We start from the raw sequence: 19,521 nt of genomic DNA on the forward strand, positions 1-19,521 counted from the left end.
AAGATATACTGACCTTCTAAAGGAACCTGAAGTATGTTTCTCTTGTCTTCTTCAAATCTGTCCAATAATACTTGATAGTTCATCACTTCTTGGCTTTATTGGATCTTGTTGAAGTTGTTGACACTATCATATGATTCTGCTTCGCCAGTCGCATAGGTAGGTCCCTTCAAACAAACTTCTCTGTCACTTTACCATCTCAACTATGCTTACTTTCATGCTTCGTTTTGTTGTTACGTTGTTGCTTAGGAGAAATATCAGCATTCCTAGTTGCATTTGCAAAACAATTATCCAACGTTTCCTCTTCCTCTTCCTCACCTTCCTCAAAAATGTCCTCATCATCTAGGTTAGCAAATTTATTTGAGAACAAAGTCTAGGGGTACTTGTGTCTCATCCCTAATATTTGTGTATTAGATAGTTTTTTTTTTCTAGATTAATTTATAATTCTCTAATAATTATTAAAGATATACCATCACTTTTAAATTGGTTTGGGAAAAGTTCCAAATTCGCCCCTAAATTTTGTGAAATGGTTTACTAATGAAATAAACTTAACCGACACGTAGACATTTTTTACAAGAAAAAAATATTGAATTTACTCTTGAACTATGCGAAATGATCCAAATTTGCTACTGAACTTTGAAGAAGGAGATCATTTGATTTGGTGAGCCAACATCATATTCTTCAACACTCGAAACCTCTAATGATGAAGTCTCTTTCGCCAAGTACAAATTAACCTAAAGATCAAACAAGAAAAGAGCTTATGTTCATAATATTTAGCTTCTAAATCATTTATAACCTATAGAAGTTAAAACTCTAGAACAACGATTGAATTTCACGATTTAGAATTAACTATCTAATCTAAAAAAAAAATTCTAGTTATTGTGGTTGTTTTGATTCACACTTGGCTAAATGATAATTATGATATTTGAAAACCCTTGATTAATGGAAACAAATTCCATATTGATTTCATAAGATAGAAAGGAAAGAAAGGAAATAATTTTATCAAAGAGGAAATACGTGTTGTTGAATTAAATTTCATGTCCTTAATTAATTTGACAATTGAATGGACTGATTTGATTAATGACTTGAAATTTGGAAATTATTCAGACGTGTACGCTTAAAATTTCATTAACATTTCCAACCTACCAAAAGACCACGTTTTGAAGGGTTTAGCAAAAAATGATTTAGTTAATTATATAGACGAAAAATATATTTTTAAAAAATAAAGTTAATGATAAAAAACATATTTGAAAATATATTTTTTCTTTAGTTTCACACTTTAACTAATGATAAAGCATAGGGAAACATCATGCTCTAATATCTCGAGTTTCAAATTTTCCTCACTCTTTTTCCATCATGATTTCTCTTCGAGAACACTCGCCTCGTCGATTTTAAAGCTCGCTTACTTTAAGTATACTATCACTGGGGACATTAATTATCATTTCATAAAAATAAAATTAAATTAAATTATGGTCATCATATAAGTGATATGAATACCTGAGATTCCTCCACTTTTAATTAGAGGTTTCAGGCTTGAACACGTCAGAATGGAAAATTTTCTATGACACAACAATTTCCTCCTTATAGAACCTTACACATTACGAAATTAGATTAGTCGGATCGTTATTATATTTCGTATACCAAAATGATTAAAAAAAATCTTCTTTTCCAATTTTCTTTCATTCCTTTTTTTGTTTTCTATATGGTAAAAGTCATCAAAGGTGTGAATTTAATGATGAAAATTGAAAATTGACTAGGTGTAGAAAAGTACAAGGGAAAATTCCAAGTTATGTATGATCACCATCTCACTCAAGTCATCGTCAATACGTATGCATGGACCTAGCCTTTTAAGATATGAATTCAATAAAATTCAATAATGGCAGTCTAAATTGATATGTCACGTCAGCATCGGATTGTTCACGAATCATAGTGAGAACGAGTTGGAGTGTTTAGTTGTCAACCACCAAATTAAAGTGTCTAGATATACACTCACAAAATTAAAAAGGTTACTTATCAGCTATAGCCAAAATTTAAGTGTCTGTTTATATATTACATGCCGAATTTTGAAAGTTTGACCAAACACGTTAATCGAGATCAAATTAAAGTGTCTAGATATGCACTCCAAAATTAAAAAGGTTACTTGTCAATAGGGGTGTGCATTCGGTTTTTTGGTTTAGTTTTGCACTATTCGATTTGGATTTTCGGTTTTTAGTTTTGTAAAAGTGTAACCAATCCGGTCCAAAATAAATTTGGTTTGGTTTGGTTTGGTTTTCCTCTATTCGGTTCGGCTTTTTTCGGTTTGGTTATTCGATTATGTCAATAATTAATAACATATATAACCAAAGTAATAATATTTAATCCCTTAAATATTCTTTCTAACATAAATCATAAGTAAAACTTAAAACACAATACTTATAAGTATATCTATTATAGATGTAATTCAAACATAAAATATAAACGTAATCATCATGAAAGGCAATAACCAAAAAGGGACAAAAGTGGTTAACTCCAACTTAATTCTAAACCTAAACATTATATATATATATATATATATATATATATATATATATATATAAAATTCGGTTTTTATTTTTTAAAATCCAAAACCAAACCAAAAAACCAAACAAAGTATTAATCTAAAACCAATCCGAAAATCCAAAAAATCAATCCAAATAAAAATTCGNGGTTTGATTTGGTTTGGTTATTCGGTTTAATCCGAATAGTGCACACCCCTACTTGTCAACTACAATCAAATTTAAGTGTATGCTTATGTATTACATGCCGAATTTTGAAAGTTTGACCAAACACGCTCGAAACAAAACATCAGCTGCCTCATAAAGCCTAAGCAAGTCTTCATAATACTTTTCTCTTAACACCATCAACTTTGTCAAAGTCTTCATAATACTTTTCTCTTACACCATCAACTTTGTCAATACTATATATATATATATATATATCTTCACATATCACTCTGTTAAATAACAAAATGTTGAACTACTTCAATATTTTGTTATGTTATTGTATAATAATTTTCATTTTCCAAGTTATAAATTGTCAAGATAATTCTTCTCCTCCTGCATTTTACTGCCCAAACACAACTTACACTCCCAATAGCACTTATAGCTTCAATCTCAAAGCCCTTCTATCATCTCTAGCCTCGAATTCTTCGAGGCCTAACGGATTTTACAACACAACATCTGGTAACACAGGGTCCGATATAGTTTATGGCATGTTTTTATGCAGGGGAGACGTTTCCCCTGACGTTTGTCAAAATTGTGTGTCAACAGCTGTTGAAGATGTAACCTCGGAAAGTTATTGTCCTAATGGAAAAATTGCTGTCCTTTGGTTTGACGAATGCCTTATACGTTACTCAGATCAACCTTTATTTGGTACTGCGACGAGATATGGTTTTTTAAATACACAAAATGTTAGTGAACCACAAAGGTTCTTAGCAGTTCTTGGAAATGTGATCAATGAATTAATAGCAAGTGTGGCTGCAAATGGAAATAATCGATCGGGGAAAATATATGCTTCGAAAGAAGCAAATTTTACGTCACTCGAAAGAGTTTATACATTTGCACAATGCATACCTGATGTGTCTAGTTCTTCTTGTGAGAATTGCCTGAGGACTGCTATCGGAAATTTACCAAGTGATGGGAAGAGAGGTGGGAGAGTTTTGCTTCCGAGTTGTAACATTAGGTATGAGTTGTACCCTTTTTACAACGTTACTGCATCAACGCCACCACCTACGCCTCCTTCTTCATCGCCTACAAGCAACGATAGAGGTAACTTCTTCACACAAGTTTGGTACACTTGATTGAACTCAATTTGCTCTTCCTGTGATGAACTGATGATACAATACTAAATATATAAATATGTCATTCTTTTTAATCTGATTAAAGAAGGAAAGAATGTCAGATAAATTGGAACAAAGGTAGTACATTTAATGATCATAAAGTGTTTTTTACTTTTTAAAACTTCGTGTCAGGTCAAATCTAGACAAACAAAATGAGACAGAGGGAGTATTCTCCATTTGTGTTACAAAATTTAGTTTTATGACTATAATGACGTTTAGTTGAATGACCATCTGTGATATTGAACCTGATCAACTCGTTCATTCGATATATCTGGTGACTGTCTCCATTTAAAATGTTCATTTATATTTCGTTCCATTTTAGTCAATATAAACAAACAGATTACTGTCTTAAGTTTAAATGTTTGAACAAAAAAATTGTCTAACTGATGCAGGAAAAGGGGGAATTGCATCTGGTGTAATCGTTGCCATAGCTGTTCCAATTGCTGTTTCGATTCTACTCTTCATATTAGGTTTCTGTTGGATAAGAAGTAGAACATCGCGAGAATTCAATGTTGTAGAAGAGATCACAGGTAAAGTGAATAGTTCTTTGATTAGTTATACTCCCTCTGTTTCAATATGTTTGTTTGGTTTTGACTTGACACGAAGTTTAAGAAAGTAAAAGAAGACTTTTTAACTAGACATTTTCTTTTTTGCTTGTGTATAGATGAAGATGAAATTTCAGCTGCTGAGTCTTTGCAATATCACTTGAACACTATTCGAGTTGCCACGACTAACTTCTCAATCGACAACAAAATTGGTGAAGGAGGATTTGGCGTTGTGTACAAGGTGAAGTCGGTTTTTAGGTCACGAGGGGTGTGTTTGATATGCCACGATAAATTCATTTTCTAGTGTTTGGTTACCGGATCAAAAGGGGGAAATGACTTCCCTCATCTTACTCGTCATACTTTAGACGTTATTATTAATCTTTAGAACTCAAAACATTAAAAGACTCGCAAAAATATTTTCCACTCACCAAGTATCAGAAACATTTTCTAGGGAAAACATTTTCCATGGAAAATGACGTCCTGGTATCAAACACACCCCTTATGTTCAGTCCATCTTCCCTTGTATTGTTAACTTCGCTTTGATATCCTATTATACTCTCAGGGTAAACTTCCCGATGGACAAGAGATAGCTGTGAAGAGGCTATCAAGAAGCTCAGGGCAAGGCATAGAAGAATTTAAGAATGAGATCATATTGATCGCGAAGCTTCAACATAGAAATTTAGTGAGACTATTGGGATATTGCTTGGAAGGAGATGAAAAGATACTCGTCTATGAATTCGTCCCCAATAAAAGCCTCGATTATTTCCTATTTGGTTGGTTTCCATCTTATAACATTCATTTTTGTATATTCTTCTTATTGCTATAGTCGTCTGTGTAGAAACAACCTCTTGCAGAAATAAGACACGTACATAGACCAAATGTGGTGTGGTCGTTAAAGAGTGATTTCAATAGATCTTTAAGAAAAAACTCTGTTTCTGATCAAATTTTGTAGATCCTGAAAAGCAGCAGCTACTAGATTGGTCGAGACGTTACAAGATTATAGGAGGGATTGCACGTGGACTACTTTACCTACACGAGGATTCTCGTTTAAGAATTATACATCGCGATCTCAAAGCAAGCAATATACTGTTAGATGCAGAAATGAACCCGAAAATATCAGATTTTGGAATGGCAAGAATATTTGGAATTGATCAAAGTGAAGAAATAACAAGTAGAATTGTTGGGACATAGTAAGTTTTAAAGACTTCCGTTTTCCTTTAAGATTACGTGTTTTTTCTAGCTAACCATCGTGTTTGTTTGTGTGTTTGTTTGTTGTATAGTGGTTACATGTCACCGGAGTATGCTATGCACGGGCAATACTCTGTTAAATCAGATGTTTTCAGCTTCGGTGTTCTGCTTTTGGAGATCATAAGTGGAAAAAAGAATAGCGCGTTTTACCAATCAGATGGTGGTGAAGATCTTCTTAGCTATGTAAGTCTTCCGTTTACCTTTCTATCCGTAAGAGATCAAGATTTCATCTCGTATACCCCTCCCTCTTAACGGCTATCCAACTTGACTATGATATTATCCATGGTTGAGCCACGTAGAACAATAAAGGCATGATACATTAAACTTGACATCAGCTGACATCTATGACCTCCAACTCGGATACATCTTGTAGGTTTGGAAAAATTGGAGAGACGGAACGCCATTGAACATAATGGATCCAATATTCGCGGAATCATACTCAAGAAATGAAGTGATACAATGTATACACATTGGCTTGTTGTGCGTTCAAGAAGATGTTAATGGAAGACCTACAATGGACTCTGTGGTGCTCATGCTTAATAGTTACTCTATTACTACGCAAGCGCCTAAACAACCTGCATTCTTTTTTCGTAGTCAATCAGAGATGTTCTCAAAGGGCATGGAGTCAGATCAATCTACAAGCAAGTCAATGCCATTGTCCATCAATGAAGTATCCATTACAGAAATGGAGCCAAGATAGATTGATACAACTATGAACAATTACTTGAGATGTTGTTCGCGATAAACGTAACTTACCTGATGGTGTAAAATATCTTATAATACATGTTATTGAACAAGCCTTAAACTCTATATGTAATGGAGGAATAAAGTGAAGCGAGAACGCTGAGCCCCTAAGGGAAGGGAGGGTGAGTATAACACCTCACACACCACAAGTGGTTGAATATCATGATAAGCAACAAAAAGTTGAATTCAGTATCTGTTGTTGAGACGTCTTTCTATGTAAATGTCCAAGGAGACAAAAATGTGAGACTTTAAATGTCAAGTCAAAGCAGACAATACCTTAATAGTTGGGCCTTTAAGCTATTACACCTTGTCCATTGAATCACTCTATATAGTCACACTTGCAACTTCTACATAGAATATGAAAGATATTAAATTTATCATTTTTCGCGATAACCTGACAATGTAGTTTAAAAGAACACATCATGTTTTATGAGTCAACTTAACCTGATGGTGTAAAAAAATCTATATTCCGTCTTAAAACTCTATATAGGTTAACGAATAAGCTCGAAAGAGAAAACAAAAGGTATGAAATTAAAAAAAAAATAGTAATGTGGCTGCTGGGATTCGAGCCCAGGTCTCCACGGCCACAACGTGGAATTCTCACCACTAAACTACAGCCACTTTGTTGCTTTGTTAAACTAAAACAAATATTAAATAATAAATAATAATCACAGCAAAAAAAAAAAAAAAACCAACAAACTAATTTAAAATTTTATGGCTCAATTTATGTAATGGTTTTATTAGATAGTGGAGTTTAAGAAAAAAGAAAGATTTTTTTTGGAATTTATAAGCTTAAATATTTATATGATTATAAAATATTTCTTTAAAATAAAATAAATTTATTTACTTATAGTATATAATCTCTCCTTTTCATTTTTACTTGTCATAATTTGCTTCACAAGAGTCAATTTGATTAATTTATTGAGCCAAATTTTATATTAGATGTTCAATAATTGTATAAAAATATTATAAGTTATAATTTTTCTCATATTAATAAAATTAAAATATAGATCTTACAATATTGATCAAATTTTATCAGACAATTTTACTCTTAAAAAACAAAATGTGACAAGTAAAAAGTTACGATAAAGTAAAACTCAAATGTGCTCAATCATGCATACAGGTAAATGTGTACCAAGAATGAAGTCATAAAGTAACTTCAAATATACCAACTATTGGACTCATGTGACCTACTAGTATCTTTAAATATAATAAAAAGAGATAATACTTGAAAATACATCTGAATTATTATTGGGTTTTATATTTTAATTATTAAGTTTTTTTTTATTTGAATCATCATCAGTTAGTATTATTTTTGTTTGAATTATTACTATTTATGTATTAAAACATACCTAGTTAAGTAAATGGTGATATTTCAGATAGAATAATTAAGAAATCAACTGATATTGAATCAAAATGTATCTTTATAAAGATAAATAATTTAAGTAGGTTTATATGTCTCAAAAAAGTGAAAAATTCCAACCAAAAAAAAAGATCAATCCAATCCTAGCAGGACAAGCTGCCACATATAGTCACTTTAGCAACTCACTTTAGTTGAAAAATAAATAAATAAATAAATGTGATATCTCAAAAGAAAGTCTCCAAATTCATTTTTCCTAAAATAAAGTCTAAATTCATTTGTCCAAATTCATTCTTATAAAAATACTACTCCCTCAGTCCCAATTTATATGACTTACTTTCCTTTTTAGTCAGTCCCAAAAAGAATGACACATTTCTATTTTAAGTAACAATTCAGCTATAAAATGTCTATTTTACCCTTAATGAAATGATTTACAGCCACACAAATTTCTATCATTCATTTTGGACCACAAGTTTTAAAAGTCTTCCTTCCTTTCTTAAACTTCGTGCCGAGTCAAAGTACCTCATATAAAATGGGACAGAGGGAGTAAGTACTATCTAAATCCGTTGTCTTATAAAAATGGGATTCTAACAAATGGATTGTTTATTTTATTTTTTATTATTATTTCATAAATCTAATTTTTATCTCACAATTTGACAACTTGTCATTGATTTATTTTTATCTCACAATTTGATCAACTTATCATTTTTATATATGTGCGTAGCATATCCTATCTTGATTTTTTTTGGGTGGAGCAAAGATAACAATTTATTCAGATAAGATATTTATATTAAATCATACAAATAACATGTTAAATATTTATTAAAAAAATAAGAAAAACAAAGAGAAAAAATCGAAAATAATTAAATTCACTATGAGCAAGGTTGGAATTTTGAAAAGCACAAGTCATTTACATATAAATGAAGTTAAAATTCTAGTTATGAGTTTTGACATAAAACTCAAGTTATTTTCATCAAAATCCTATATCATTGTGTAATTAATTATTAACAAAATTCCTCTATATAAATATAGTTATCCAATTAAATATGGATGTTAAACAAAGCCACAAGGTATTTTAATACTATATGTTATTTTTGTGTACCCCTTACTCTCAAACCAAATTGTCCCTTGGTTTCTACGAAAAATATATATGATTGATTCAATGTTTTACTAAGTTCTTGTCAATTATTAAGCTTTTATATTTGCTTTTTTAATGGCTTGCTATTGACATCAAGATAATGTTGCATAAAGTATTAGCATTATTTTTCCCATTTAAGAACTTTTTAATTTAAATAACTAGCCCTAGTCACTATTAAGTTGAAGTGGACAATGGTTGAAAGATATATATATATGAATATTGTTAAAAAGCAAGCGTGCTTGGATGTTGGCATGTACAATGGTTGAAAGTATATAAAGCGACTGGACTGAATTTGGATGGATTAAAATAAATCAAATTAGTAAATGGACTGACTTTGGATGGATTAAAATAAATCAAATTAGTAAATGAGTAGGTCATTCTATGAGATAGATCAAGATAGGTTAAATAATAGATTATTAATCTAAAATCATTAAATTATTGCTTCCTTAATTTCAAAATAAGTGAATTGTTGGGGTGTTGCACTTCCTTTGAGAAAAGAATATTAAGACATTAATTAGGCATTATTTTTCATTTTTACCTTTTTTTAATTATTGTTAAATTACTCTTTAGAATGACTAAAATTGATCATGATAATTGTTCTCAATACTAAGCAAAGAAAGTTTCTCGAACTCATCACATAGAAAAATTTAAATGAAGGGTAAAAATGGAAGAAAAAAATATAAAATTATTCTGAACAATTAAGTTAATTTAAACTATAAAAATTGCTTCAACAATTAACTTATTTTGAAATGGATAAAGTAGTAGTGCGCGTTCATATAGTTTCTTGATATTCCATCGCTAAATAAAATTAGCGATAAATTTTGTTGTTTAATTACAACATTTATCCGTCGTTAATTCCTTTTTTCAATAATGCTAATGAAGTTCTATATTTATAACAACAATAACATATCCAGTGTAAATCACATAAGTAGGGTCTTGAGAGAGTTATGTATATTCAGTCTTACCTTTACTTTGAAAAAATAGAGAAATTGTTTACGATAACTTCTCAGCTCAAATACAACACATCAACATCAAGTATTAAAAAAAAGCCTCATATTTTTTAAATAATATTTTTCTTCCTCCCCCTTCAACTTGACCATATTACACATACATATATATATGTCCTCTCCAAAATCACATTGTATCTATAGTTTCAACAAAATGAATATTCACAAAACCTACCTACAATGTTTGTTCTTTCTTATTATTATTCTAACCGCTTGTGGATTTTCTTTAGCAAAACAAACAAACCCCAGCTCAAAAAACCTCAATTTTGGTAAATTCTTGAATTCAATTTATGAATGGAGAATTCAACAACAAAAAAACTTTGGAGATTCCAATAATAATAATCTAAAAATTGGAGCCCCTACTGTGTTAGCTGGAATTTTTTGTTTTATTGCAGCTTCTATTTCTAGTGCTGGTGGAATTGGAGGTGGTGGATTATATGTACCAATTTTAATAATTGTTGCTGGTGTTGATCTCAAAACAGCCTCAAGTTTCTCTGCTTTTATGGTAATGTTATGACTATTTCATTTAATCTGTTTAGAGGGCGTAATTTTGTTTACTTAATTATATTATGTCTCAATATGTCTGCTCACGTGTTGGTTGATTCTTATTCATATGTCAAAGTCGTCGAAATATCTTATCCTTTTTTTTTTGGATAGCTAGCGATGAGATTTATTGTCTGTTTGGCTAAGTTTCTGAACCAAAATACTTAAGAAAAGTTGAGATATTTGATCAAACTTTTAGAAAAAAAAAGAAACATTTTTTATTAATAGGTCAAAACTGTTTTTCAAATTGATTATCCACATACAAACTATTACCCTTTGAAAGAAAAAAAAATAGTCGATCAAAATACACTTCTTTTGCATAAGTAGATTTTGGAAGTTTAATCAAAACATCTAAACTCGACATTTCTTGCATTATCCCTGATATCATGTTGTTTGATCATCTTATTTAAAAGTTTGATCTGTTTTGAAGAGCACAATTATATTTACTTAATTATATTATATTTCAACATGTCCCTTCACTTGAGGCATGATTCCTTTTCAAAACCCAAAGGCGCGTTATAATGTACTTCTTCTTTATAGCAATGAGATTTGAATCGAGTATTTATTTTATTTGTTCTGATATCACGTTAAAGTGTATTATCATCTCATGTAAAATTTTATATTGTTATAGATATATTATAATTTTTAATTTATTTAATTATATATTATGTCTTAACAGGTAACCGGAGGCTCGATAGCCAATGTTGTTTGTAGCATGTTCTTACCTAGTGCCAAACATGGTGGAAAAATATTGGTTGATTTTGACATAGCTTTACTCTCACAACCATGTATTCTATTGGGAGTTAGTATTGGAGTAATTTGCAATCTTGTTTTCCCAGAATGGCTTATTACTATTCTGTTTGCAATATTTCTTGCTTGGTGCACTTTCAAGACATTTAAATCAGGAATTTATTATTGGAAAATTGAATCTGAAGAAGTTATGAGGAGAAATGAGAATTTTGAGGAAATTGAGGGACCTTTATTGAAAAAAGAAGAAAAAGGAATAAAAAATATTCCATGGATGAAAATGGGAGTATTAATAATGATTTGGTTTTCTTTCTTTTTCCTTTATCTTCTTCGTGGAAATCGATATGGACAAGTATGTTTCCTTCCTCTTTTGTCTTTTAATTACTTGGATTTTATTTCGTTGACGTAATTGGTAAACTTGTTAGTTATGTGATTAAGAATTTATTGATTCGAGCAGTGAAAAATTGTAAAATAAGACATTTATGATCTAATTTTTCTCTGAATTTCATGCATAGTGAGAACTTAGTGCATTGATCTGTTTCTAATTTGGATTTTTCATACTATTATGGATTATTTAGTTAGAGGGATATGAGATAATAATTTTGAAAAAAAATATGAAATTAGTTTATATCCCTTGTCTAGTTATGAATATAATTAGTCTTTTATTCAATATTTTATACTAAAATAATGCGATTAATTATCTTATATAAAACTTAACATAGTTAATTAACTTTGTGAGATATTTTAACCCATACAATATTCTTGTTTATTTTATATATATATATATATATGTTGCTAGCCAAATGACTTGGTGAATCTTGAAATATTCTAAAATTATTAATTCAATGAGATGAGTAATATATTAACTAATCATTAATCAAGCAAGAGAAATTTTATATACACAATACATAATATGCCTTTATTAGTTTGTTACAAATATTTAATCATACAAATAAATTTGTACATGATTTTACAAGAACGAATTAACAAAATTAATTAATGGTCTAAATCTAAATTTTAATAAGTGGCTTTAAACTTATTTATTGAAATTCATATTTTATTTTTATTTATTTACAACTTATGGATAAGTATGGATCCTTTCTTTTTTTGTCTGTACATGCTTTTTACTTTAATATTATTACTTTACCTTAACTTATTTTAGTGAGTCATGTGATCCTATCTCCACTTTCGAGTGAGTCTGAATGAGATTTGAATCTTGATGAAAAACTTGGGTAGTTACGTCAAATCATATTAATTTATTATGATTCAATGAATTTAATAAGATGAGATCGAAGACATATTAATCTATCGCAAAATACCTATACCTAGAATGAATTTTTATATTAATTTGTTATTAAATAAGATTAGTGAGAATTTTTTTTATTGGTTAGCTATGAAAATTATCAGTTGTTAATTCCTATTTTTTTTTAAAAAAAATTATTGTTGTGATATTCTTATTTTTACTGTTCATAATATTATGTAGGGCATAATTCATATGAAGGCATGTGGAGTGGTATATTGGATTATCTCATCAGTTCAATTTCCTCTAGCAATAATTTTTACATCATGGATCTTATACAAGAGAGAAAATCACCAAAATTTACCTTCCAAGAAACAGGTATATATTAAGTAGCAAAATAATATTTTAATATTAATCACTGACGTTTTCAATTTATGTGACATACTTTAAATCTATACGAAATTCGATTAAAAATGAAGATCATAACTTGTAGACCTTAAAACCTTCTCGTTAAGGGGTCATTTGGTTTAAAATAGGGATTATATCCTGAATAACTTATCCCACCGTACTATTGTCGAAATTTAAATATTGACATTATCTAATACATCCAATCAAACATGCATGAAATTTAATTTAATCTCAAATCCTAAACTGGAATAATCCACCTAATGATCCTTATCCCCAACCAAAGATTTATAAAAAGATATTGTCACATAAACTGAAACGGATAGAGTATTTGAAGTTAGTTAACTTGTGCAATTTTGTTTGATTAATTTGTTGATTAACATTTAAATTTGTCTTATTTATGTAGGAAATAACATGTGAAACAAAGAATAATGGACCTTCAAGAATGTTCATTTTTCCCTTAATGGCACTTCTAGCAGGAGTATTGGGTGGTGTATTTGGAATCGGTGGAGGAATGCTTATTAGTCCCCTTTTAATTCAAGTTGGAATAACACCTGAAGTAATTCTCTATTACTCTTCTATTGTTGTTAATTTTTTTCAATTTTAGAATCTCTATTTATTTCATATTAAAGTTTGTTTGGTCTGACAGAAGTCATTTTAAAAAAGTAATATATTTTTCTGAGTAAGTCATTTTATTTGGAGTTTACTTTTACTTTATTACATTAAAGTCACTAAGCTAACTGAAAGTTCACTCAATTTTGCCTAAGTATCGTTGGAAGTTATTAAATTGTTATTTTTATATATAAAGAGAAAAAAACTGAACTTTGCCTAAGGTATCACATGAAGTCACTGGGCAATTTTTTGCAATCAAAATATCATTCAATTTTGCAGAAATATCATATAAAATGTCTCTTTTCTTTTAGTGACTTTTTGTAATACCTACAATAAAATTGAATGACTTTTTAGTTATAAAAAATAGTTTAGTGAGTTTAGTAATACTTAGGTAAAGTTAGCTTTTATTATAAAGAATAGTTTAGTAATTATAGTGTAATAAAGTAGAAGTTAGTATCCATCCATATAGTTAACCATATATGATTATACGCTATTATACACAAAATATATATGATTTATATATCTGCCGGCTACTTTTAGTTTAAGCAGTTGAATGAACGGCTATTGAAGCGAGAGTCTATAGGAAACAACCTCTCTACTTCACAAAAGTAGAGGATAAGGTCCACGTATATCTTACCCGGCCTCTTCAAACCTCACTTGTGAGATTACACTGGATATATTATTGTTATTGTTGTTGTTGTGGATGACTATTTAGGTTAATTCTTTTTTCTTTGCTTAGTAGGACTAATAATGACATTCTTTTTTAAACAGATTACCGCGGCAACTTGTTCATTCATGGTATTTTTCTCCTCTACCATGTCAGCTGTACAATACTTATTTCTAGGAATGGAACATGTCAATACGGCCCTCATTTTTGCTATTGTTTGTTTAATTGCTTCACTTATTGGATTAGTTGTGGTACAAAGAGCCATTGAACATCATGGGAGAGCATCACTTATTGTTTTTTCAGTTGGAATAGTCATGGCATTAAGTACTGTTCTTATAACAAGTTTTGGAGCTGTTGATGTTTGGAGGGATTACACAAGTGGGAAGTACATGGGGTTCAAACCACCTTGTTGAGAATTAATAAGAAAGGGAAATATATTGAGAGTTGTACTCGTTTGAAGCGTGCTCCGAGTTTTTTGTGCTGATTATTAACGAATATCAATAATCGATATTAGGTGGATATGTACTTTTGGTTGAATTGTAAATGAGTATTTGGAGGTACTTCTGAGTGTGTTTGAATGTTGACGATTTTCTATAGGGAAAAAAGTTTATAAGAAATTGAAGATTTGTAAGTGTGAGAGTTGTGCTAGTTTGAAGCGTGCTCTGAATTTTGCATATTTGTACTCTAATTAATTATGAATATCAATAGTCGATATTTGGATGATATTTTTGGTTGAATTGAAAAGGAGTATTTGGAGGTACTTCTAAGTGTGTTTGGATGTTCACGATTTTCACTAGGAAAAAGAGTGTATAGAAATTGAAGATTTGTAATTAAGTGTGAGAGTTGTGCTAGTTAGAAGCGTGCTCTGAATTGTACATATTTGTACTCTGATTAATTATGAATATCAATAGTCGACATTTGGAAGATATTTTTGGTTGAATTGAAAGGGAGTATTTGGAGGTACTTCTAAGTGTGTTTGAATGTTCACGATTTTCACTAGGAAAAAGAGTATAAAATTTGAAAATTTGTAAGTGTGAGAGTTGTACTAGTTAGAAGTGTGCTCTGAATTGTACATAGTTGTACTCTGATTAATTATGAATATCAATACTCGACATTTGGAAGATATTTTTGGTTGAATTGAAAGGGACTATTTGGAGGTACTTCTAAGTGTGTTTGAATGTTCACGATTTTCACTAAGAAAAAGAGTGTATAGAATTTGAAGATTTGTAAGTGTGAGAGTTGTTCTAGTTAGAAGAAGCGTGCTCTGAATTGTACATATTTGTACTCTGATTAATTATGAATATCAATACTCAATATTTGGAAGATATTTTTGGTTGAATTGAAAAGGAGTATTTGAAGGTACTTTTGAGTGTTTTTTTTTTTAATATCATAAAATAAAGTTAAAGATGTTTTTAATCTAATAAATAAAATGAGGATATGATTTAGCAAAATTCTTTCGATAGAGAAGGACAATTATACCCCTAGTCTTGTGGTGTGTTAACTTTAGCTGCTAGTCCAAAACTTTATGAAAATGAATTGATATTGGTTTTGATACTCACACTTGCTTTTCAACACTGTATCGCTATACTATTTGTTACACAACGAGGATATACATACACTACTCTCAAAAATGAATATATCCATTCTAAATCATAAAATTGAGTAATATTTATTTTTTCCCTTTAATAAACTAGACATAGTTTTCATACTTTTTAGGATTCTTTACATAAAATTTCAAAAAGAGACTAAAGAAAGTTGGATAGATGTCACTGCAAAGATAACTACACCTAACAATTATGACTTATGAAGAAAGAACTAAAGTTGCTTTGAGCATTAGTGGTGATACAATTACAGAAAAGGTAAAATAAGGATCAAACATTTTAGACACATGGAGTTCATCCATTTCGTATTGAAACTTTGTTAATAATCATAAAAAAATAAAAAGAAAATACTAGATGGTTTGATATGACATGAGTCCAGATGGATCAAAAAGTATAACAAATGACTTAATTGAATATTCTATATACTATAAGGGCATATTGAAGAATAGTTTTTTACTAAGAACTAAAATTATATATATTGATATACTATCAGTTCAAGTTAACTCGTATTAAGAAGTGATTATTTTATTTCAAGTTATCATATCAGTCATAATATAAATGATTATTTGTTATTTCAGAGTAACTGCAAAAACTTTGCATTTCCAAATGTGAGTTCACTTCTAAAAGAAAGAAAGAATTAGGAATGGTAAATTATGTATAGCTAAACAATAAAAATTCGTTGTTGATCCTATTTAAGGACGGATATCAAAAAGTCCTATTATCTATGAAGTTCGAGTATTTGATTTATTTTTTTAATAGTTCTTGTTAAATCCTTATATTTTTTCATTGTTCTCGCAAAATCTAATAACTAGAGCTTGCTAAATATTTGGCATAGATCAAATGTGCTCACTTTTGCAAATGTAAAGGACAAAACTGTTCAAAAATATACTTAAGTGACCATTTTGTCATTTTCTTACAAGTCTCAATACTGATTAATTTAGGCCTATAAATACAAGCCTTCCATAAAGGAAGCAAAGCATCAATATTTTACAAAAAAAAAATAATTAAGATGGCCTCATTTAAGCAAGCTTTTCTCTTCATTGCTCTCTTTGTTGCAATTTTAGGTTCTAAACTTTTACCACTCTTCTCCCATTTAATTAGTATAAGTTTCTTTCGATGTTTTATTTTTTTTTTTAGTCTGTTATAAATACTTAGACAATTGATATCCTTATACAGAATATCAATGTATATATATTAATAGTATAATTATTGTTACGTTTAAAATGTGCAGTTAATCCTCCAAATAAGATGCAAGTGATGGCACTACGAGACTTACCCGTTAATGTTGTGGAGATGAAAGGAAAATTACTTGGACTTGGTGATATTACTACTTGTGGGATGAATTGCAGGGACCGTAATGATTGCAAAGAAGGCTTTATGTGTTCAAATTGTGTTAAAGTTGGGTCGTTATTTGCTCAATGCATATAACATAAGCAAACTATTAATTAATTGTTTGATATGTCTTCGTGTTTATTCAAGCATTTTAAATAATGTTGTGTTTGCAAAGTTTGTGCAAAGATAATAAATATGTAACCTTATAAGTTTCCTATTTATTGGGAGATCATTACCTACTCTAATATTAGGCTACATTTAAATATATGTATATGTTGGTCGCTTGTCTTTATCCTACATGTGAAATTCATTATTTATTGAAGATAAAGTCAAAATAATATATTTGAACTATTATTTTTTAACTGAGTTTTACATCCTAATCATCAATTATTTCTTTTTTCATTTAAAGGTTTCTCATTTAGCCTCTTCACAACTGATGGTTGACCTAGTTAGTTTCGAGATGTGTTGTAATACATAGATTATGAATATTTAGATAGAAAAAAGGACAATAGATGGTTTAAATGTACAATTTGCAAAAGAAGTGATAATATATAAAAGGTAATACACAAATATGAGCTAAATCGGATAACCAACTCAAAATATGAACTACGTGGCGTAAATATTTTTTCCAAATAAATTTCGAGTATAATTTTCTCAATTTTTCCTGCTTATTTCTTTACACTTTATGTGGTGACGTGGACCAAACAGGAGAGCACCTCCTTCAAGCACATAGGAACCTAACCAGGAAACTAATACTAAATGGCCAAGTGCATGTCAATCTCAAAGTTGATTTTCAAGAGGTCTTCATATAGCCTTTCGCCTCTGAAAGTGTCCTTCTTTCTCAAAGTCTAGACATCAAGCTCAAATTTCTAACTACAACATCAAATCAACACTATTACGAAACCCCAACAATTAATTTGACAATTAAAAAAAAATGAAATATTTTTTTAAAAATAATGAAATATAATAATTTTGAAAAAAATGAAATTACACATGGCAATGTGTGCATTTCAATCGAGAATTTAATTTTCTATTCACGTCGCACTTAAAGTGATATTTATATTTTTAATCAGATAATTAACAACTCATATATATATATATATATATATATAGTTTAGGGATACTTATCCCTTTTTCCTTTTAATTCTATCATTCTACAAAATTCGAAAAAAAGGAGCTATGATGTAAAGATGACAACTTTGATAATTTCACCACCAAAGTGAAAAATATACATATTTAAAATTGTTATTTTCCACATACACCATATTATTTTGATTCTGACAAATGAGACACTACCAACTATATATAAAAGGAATATACAATATTTTAAATGAATATTTGTGGAAGAAGAAATAAATCAGGGTGGGGTTTAATATATAATTAATAATTAGGGTCTGAATTGGATAAGCTAATTCACATTGAATTATCCCAAGGACCAACATGACTTTGTTTAAAGCCCCATCTAATAAATAGTTAAATTTTAGGGGCATTTTTAGATAAAAATATAATGTTAAACATATTTTTAATTCAATAAGTAAAAACAAAATATTTTTTAGCCAAATTTAATCGGTTAATGATATTTTGGCACTTTTTTTTTTTTTTATATTTTGTACATAAACATTTAAAGAGAGACACAAGAAAGTTGGATAGTAAAATGACTCAATATAGAAAACTGTCACCTCAAAGAAAACTACTCCTAACAATTAAGACTTATGAAGAAAACACTAACATTACTTTGAGCATTAGTGGTGATACAATTACAAAAAAAGGTAAAATTTGGATCGAACATGTTAGACATATGGACTCGTTTCGTATCGAAATTCTATTAATAACAAATATAAAATTACTAGATGGTTCAATATGACACGGGTATGAATGTACCAAAAATGTGACGAATGATTGAATTGAGTAATTCTATATATTATAGGTTCATATTTAAAATATTTCTTATGAAGAATTTGAATTATATATACTAATATTATATTATATGTTTAATATATCTAGTATTAAGAAGTGATGATTTTTTTTCAAGTTATCACATCAGTCGTGATACAAGGAGTTATCTGTTACTTTAGATTTTAATTGTAAAAACTTGCATCCCCAAATGTAAGTTCACTACTTTAAAAAATAGGGATTAGCAATAGAAAATTATGTAGCTAAACAACAATAAAAAATGCATCGTTAATCCTATTTAGAGACGGATTATCAAAAAGTTCTTTAAGGTACGAAGTTCATAGTTAGTTTTATTTTTTTAGTAGTACTCGTTAAACTCTAAATTCGTTTTATTTATTCTCACAAACTCTAATAATCAGAGCTTGTTAAATATTTGGCGTAGACCAAATGTGCTCACTTTTGCAAATGTAAAAGACAAAATTGTTCAAAAATATATTCAAGGGACCATTTTGTCATTTTCTCACAAGTTTCAATTCTGGCTAATTTAGGCCTATAAATACAATCTGCCATGAAGGAAGGAAAACAT

General features: G+C 29.4%; 2 protein-coding genes and 1 non-coding gene across 3 annotated transcripts; 2 read left to right on the top strand and 1 right to left on the bottom strand.

The window, feature by feature from the left end:
- Nucleotides 1-2,983: 2,983 nt before the first annotated feature.
- Nucleotides 2,984-6,655, top strand: LOC125859157 (cysteine-rich receptor-like protein kinase 10). Its single transcript, XM_049538866.1, has 7 exons — nt 2,984-3,782; nt 4,246-4,383; nt 4,518-4,639; nt 4,961-5,171; nt 5,351-5,588; nt 5,679-5,829; nt 6,020-6,655. The coding sequence occupies exons 1-7, from the start codon at nt 2,984-2,986 to the stop codon at nt 6,344-6,346; spliced, it is 1,986 nt and encodes a 661-aa protein (XP_049394823.1). The 3' UTR covers nt 6,347-6,655.
- Nucleotides 6,656-6,939: 284 nt separating this feature from the next.
- On the bottom strand, nt 6,940-7,011 carry TRNAH-GUG (transfer RNA histidin (anticodon GUG)). The gene has a single exon. It is a non-coding gene; the product is annotated as a tRNA-His (tRNA).
- Nucleotides 7,012-10,016: 3,005 nt separating this feature from the next.
- Nucleotides 10,017-14,832, top strand: LOC125860504 (sulfite exporter TauE/SafE family protein 2-like). Its single transcript, XM_049540481.1, has 5 exons — nt 10,017-10,400; nt 11,118-11,537; nt 12,669-12,803; nt 13,237-13,389; nt 14,214-14,832. Exons 1-5 carry the CDS (start codon nt 10,050-10,052, stop codon nt 14,520-14,522), a joined length of 1,368 nt encoding a protein of 455 aa, XP_049396438.1. The 5' UTR covers nt 10,017-10,049; the 3' UTR covers nt 14,523-14,832.
- The last annotated feature ends 4,689 nt before the right edge of the window (nt 14,833-19,521 follow it).

Source organism: Solanum stenotomum, chromosome 3 (assembly GCF_019186545.1).
Source record: "Solanum stenotomum isolate F172 chromosome 3, ASM1918654v1, whole genome shotgun sequence".
Lineage (NCBI taxonomy): Eukaryota > Viridiplantae > Streptophyta > Magnoliopsida > Solanales > Solanaceae > Solanum > Solanum stenotomum.

Bases quoted from the DNA above. Each gene is read 5' to 3' on its own strand.
- LOC125859157 (XM_049538866.1), top strand. From the start codon at position 2,984: ATGTTGAACTACTTCAATATTTTGTTATGTTATTGTATAATAATTTTC. The intron at 4,384-4,517 runs GTAAAGTGAATA...GCTTGTGTATAG, and splicing joins TGTTGTAGAAGAGATCACAG to ATGAAGATGAAATTTCAGCT. The intron at 5,830-6,019 runs GTAAGTCTTCCG...TACATCTTGTAG, and splicing joins GTGAAGATCTTCTTAGCTAT to GTTTGGAAAAATTGGAGAGA.
- LOC125860504 (XM_049540481.1), top strand. From the start codon at position 10,050: ATGAATATTCACAAAACCTACCTACAATGTTTGTTCTTTCTTATTATT. The intron at 12,804-13,236 runs GTATATATTAAG...TTATTTATGTAG, and splicing joins ATTTACCTTCCAAGAAACAG to GAAATAACATGTGAAACAAA. The intron at 13,390-14,213 runs GTAATTCTCTAT...TTTTTTAAACAG, and splicing joins AAGTTGGAATAACACCTGAA to ATTACCGCGGCAACTTGTTC.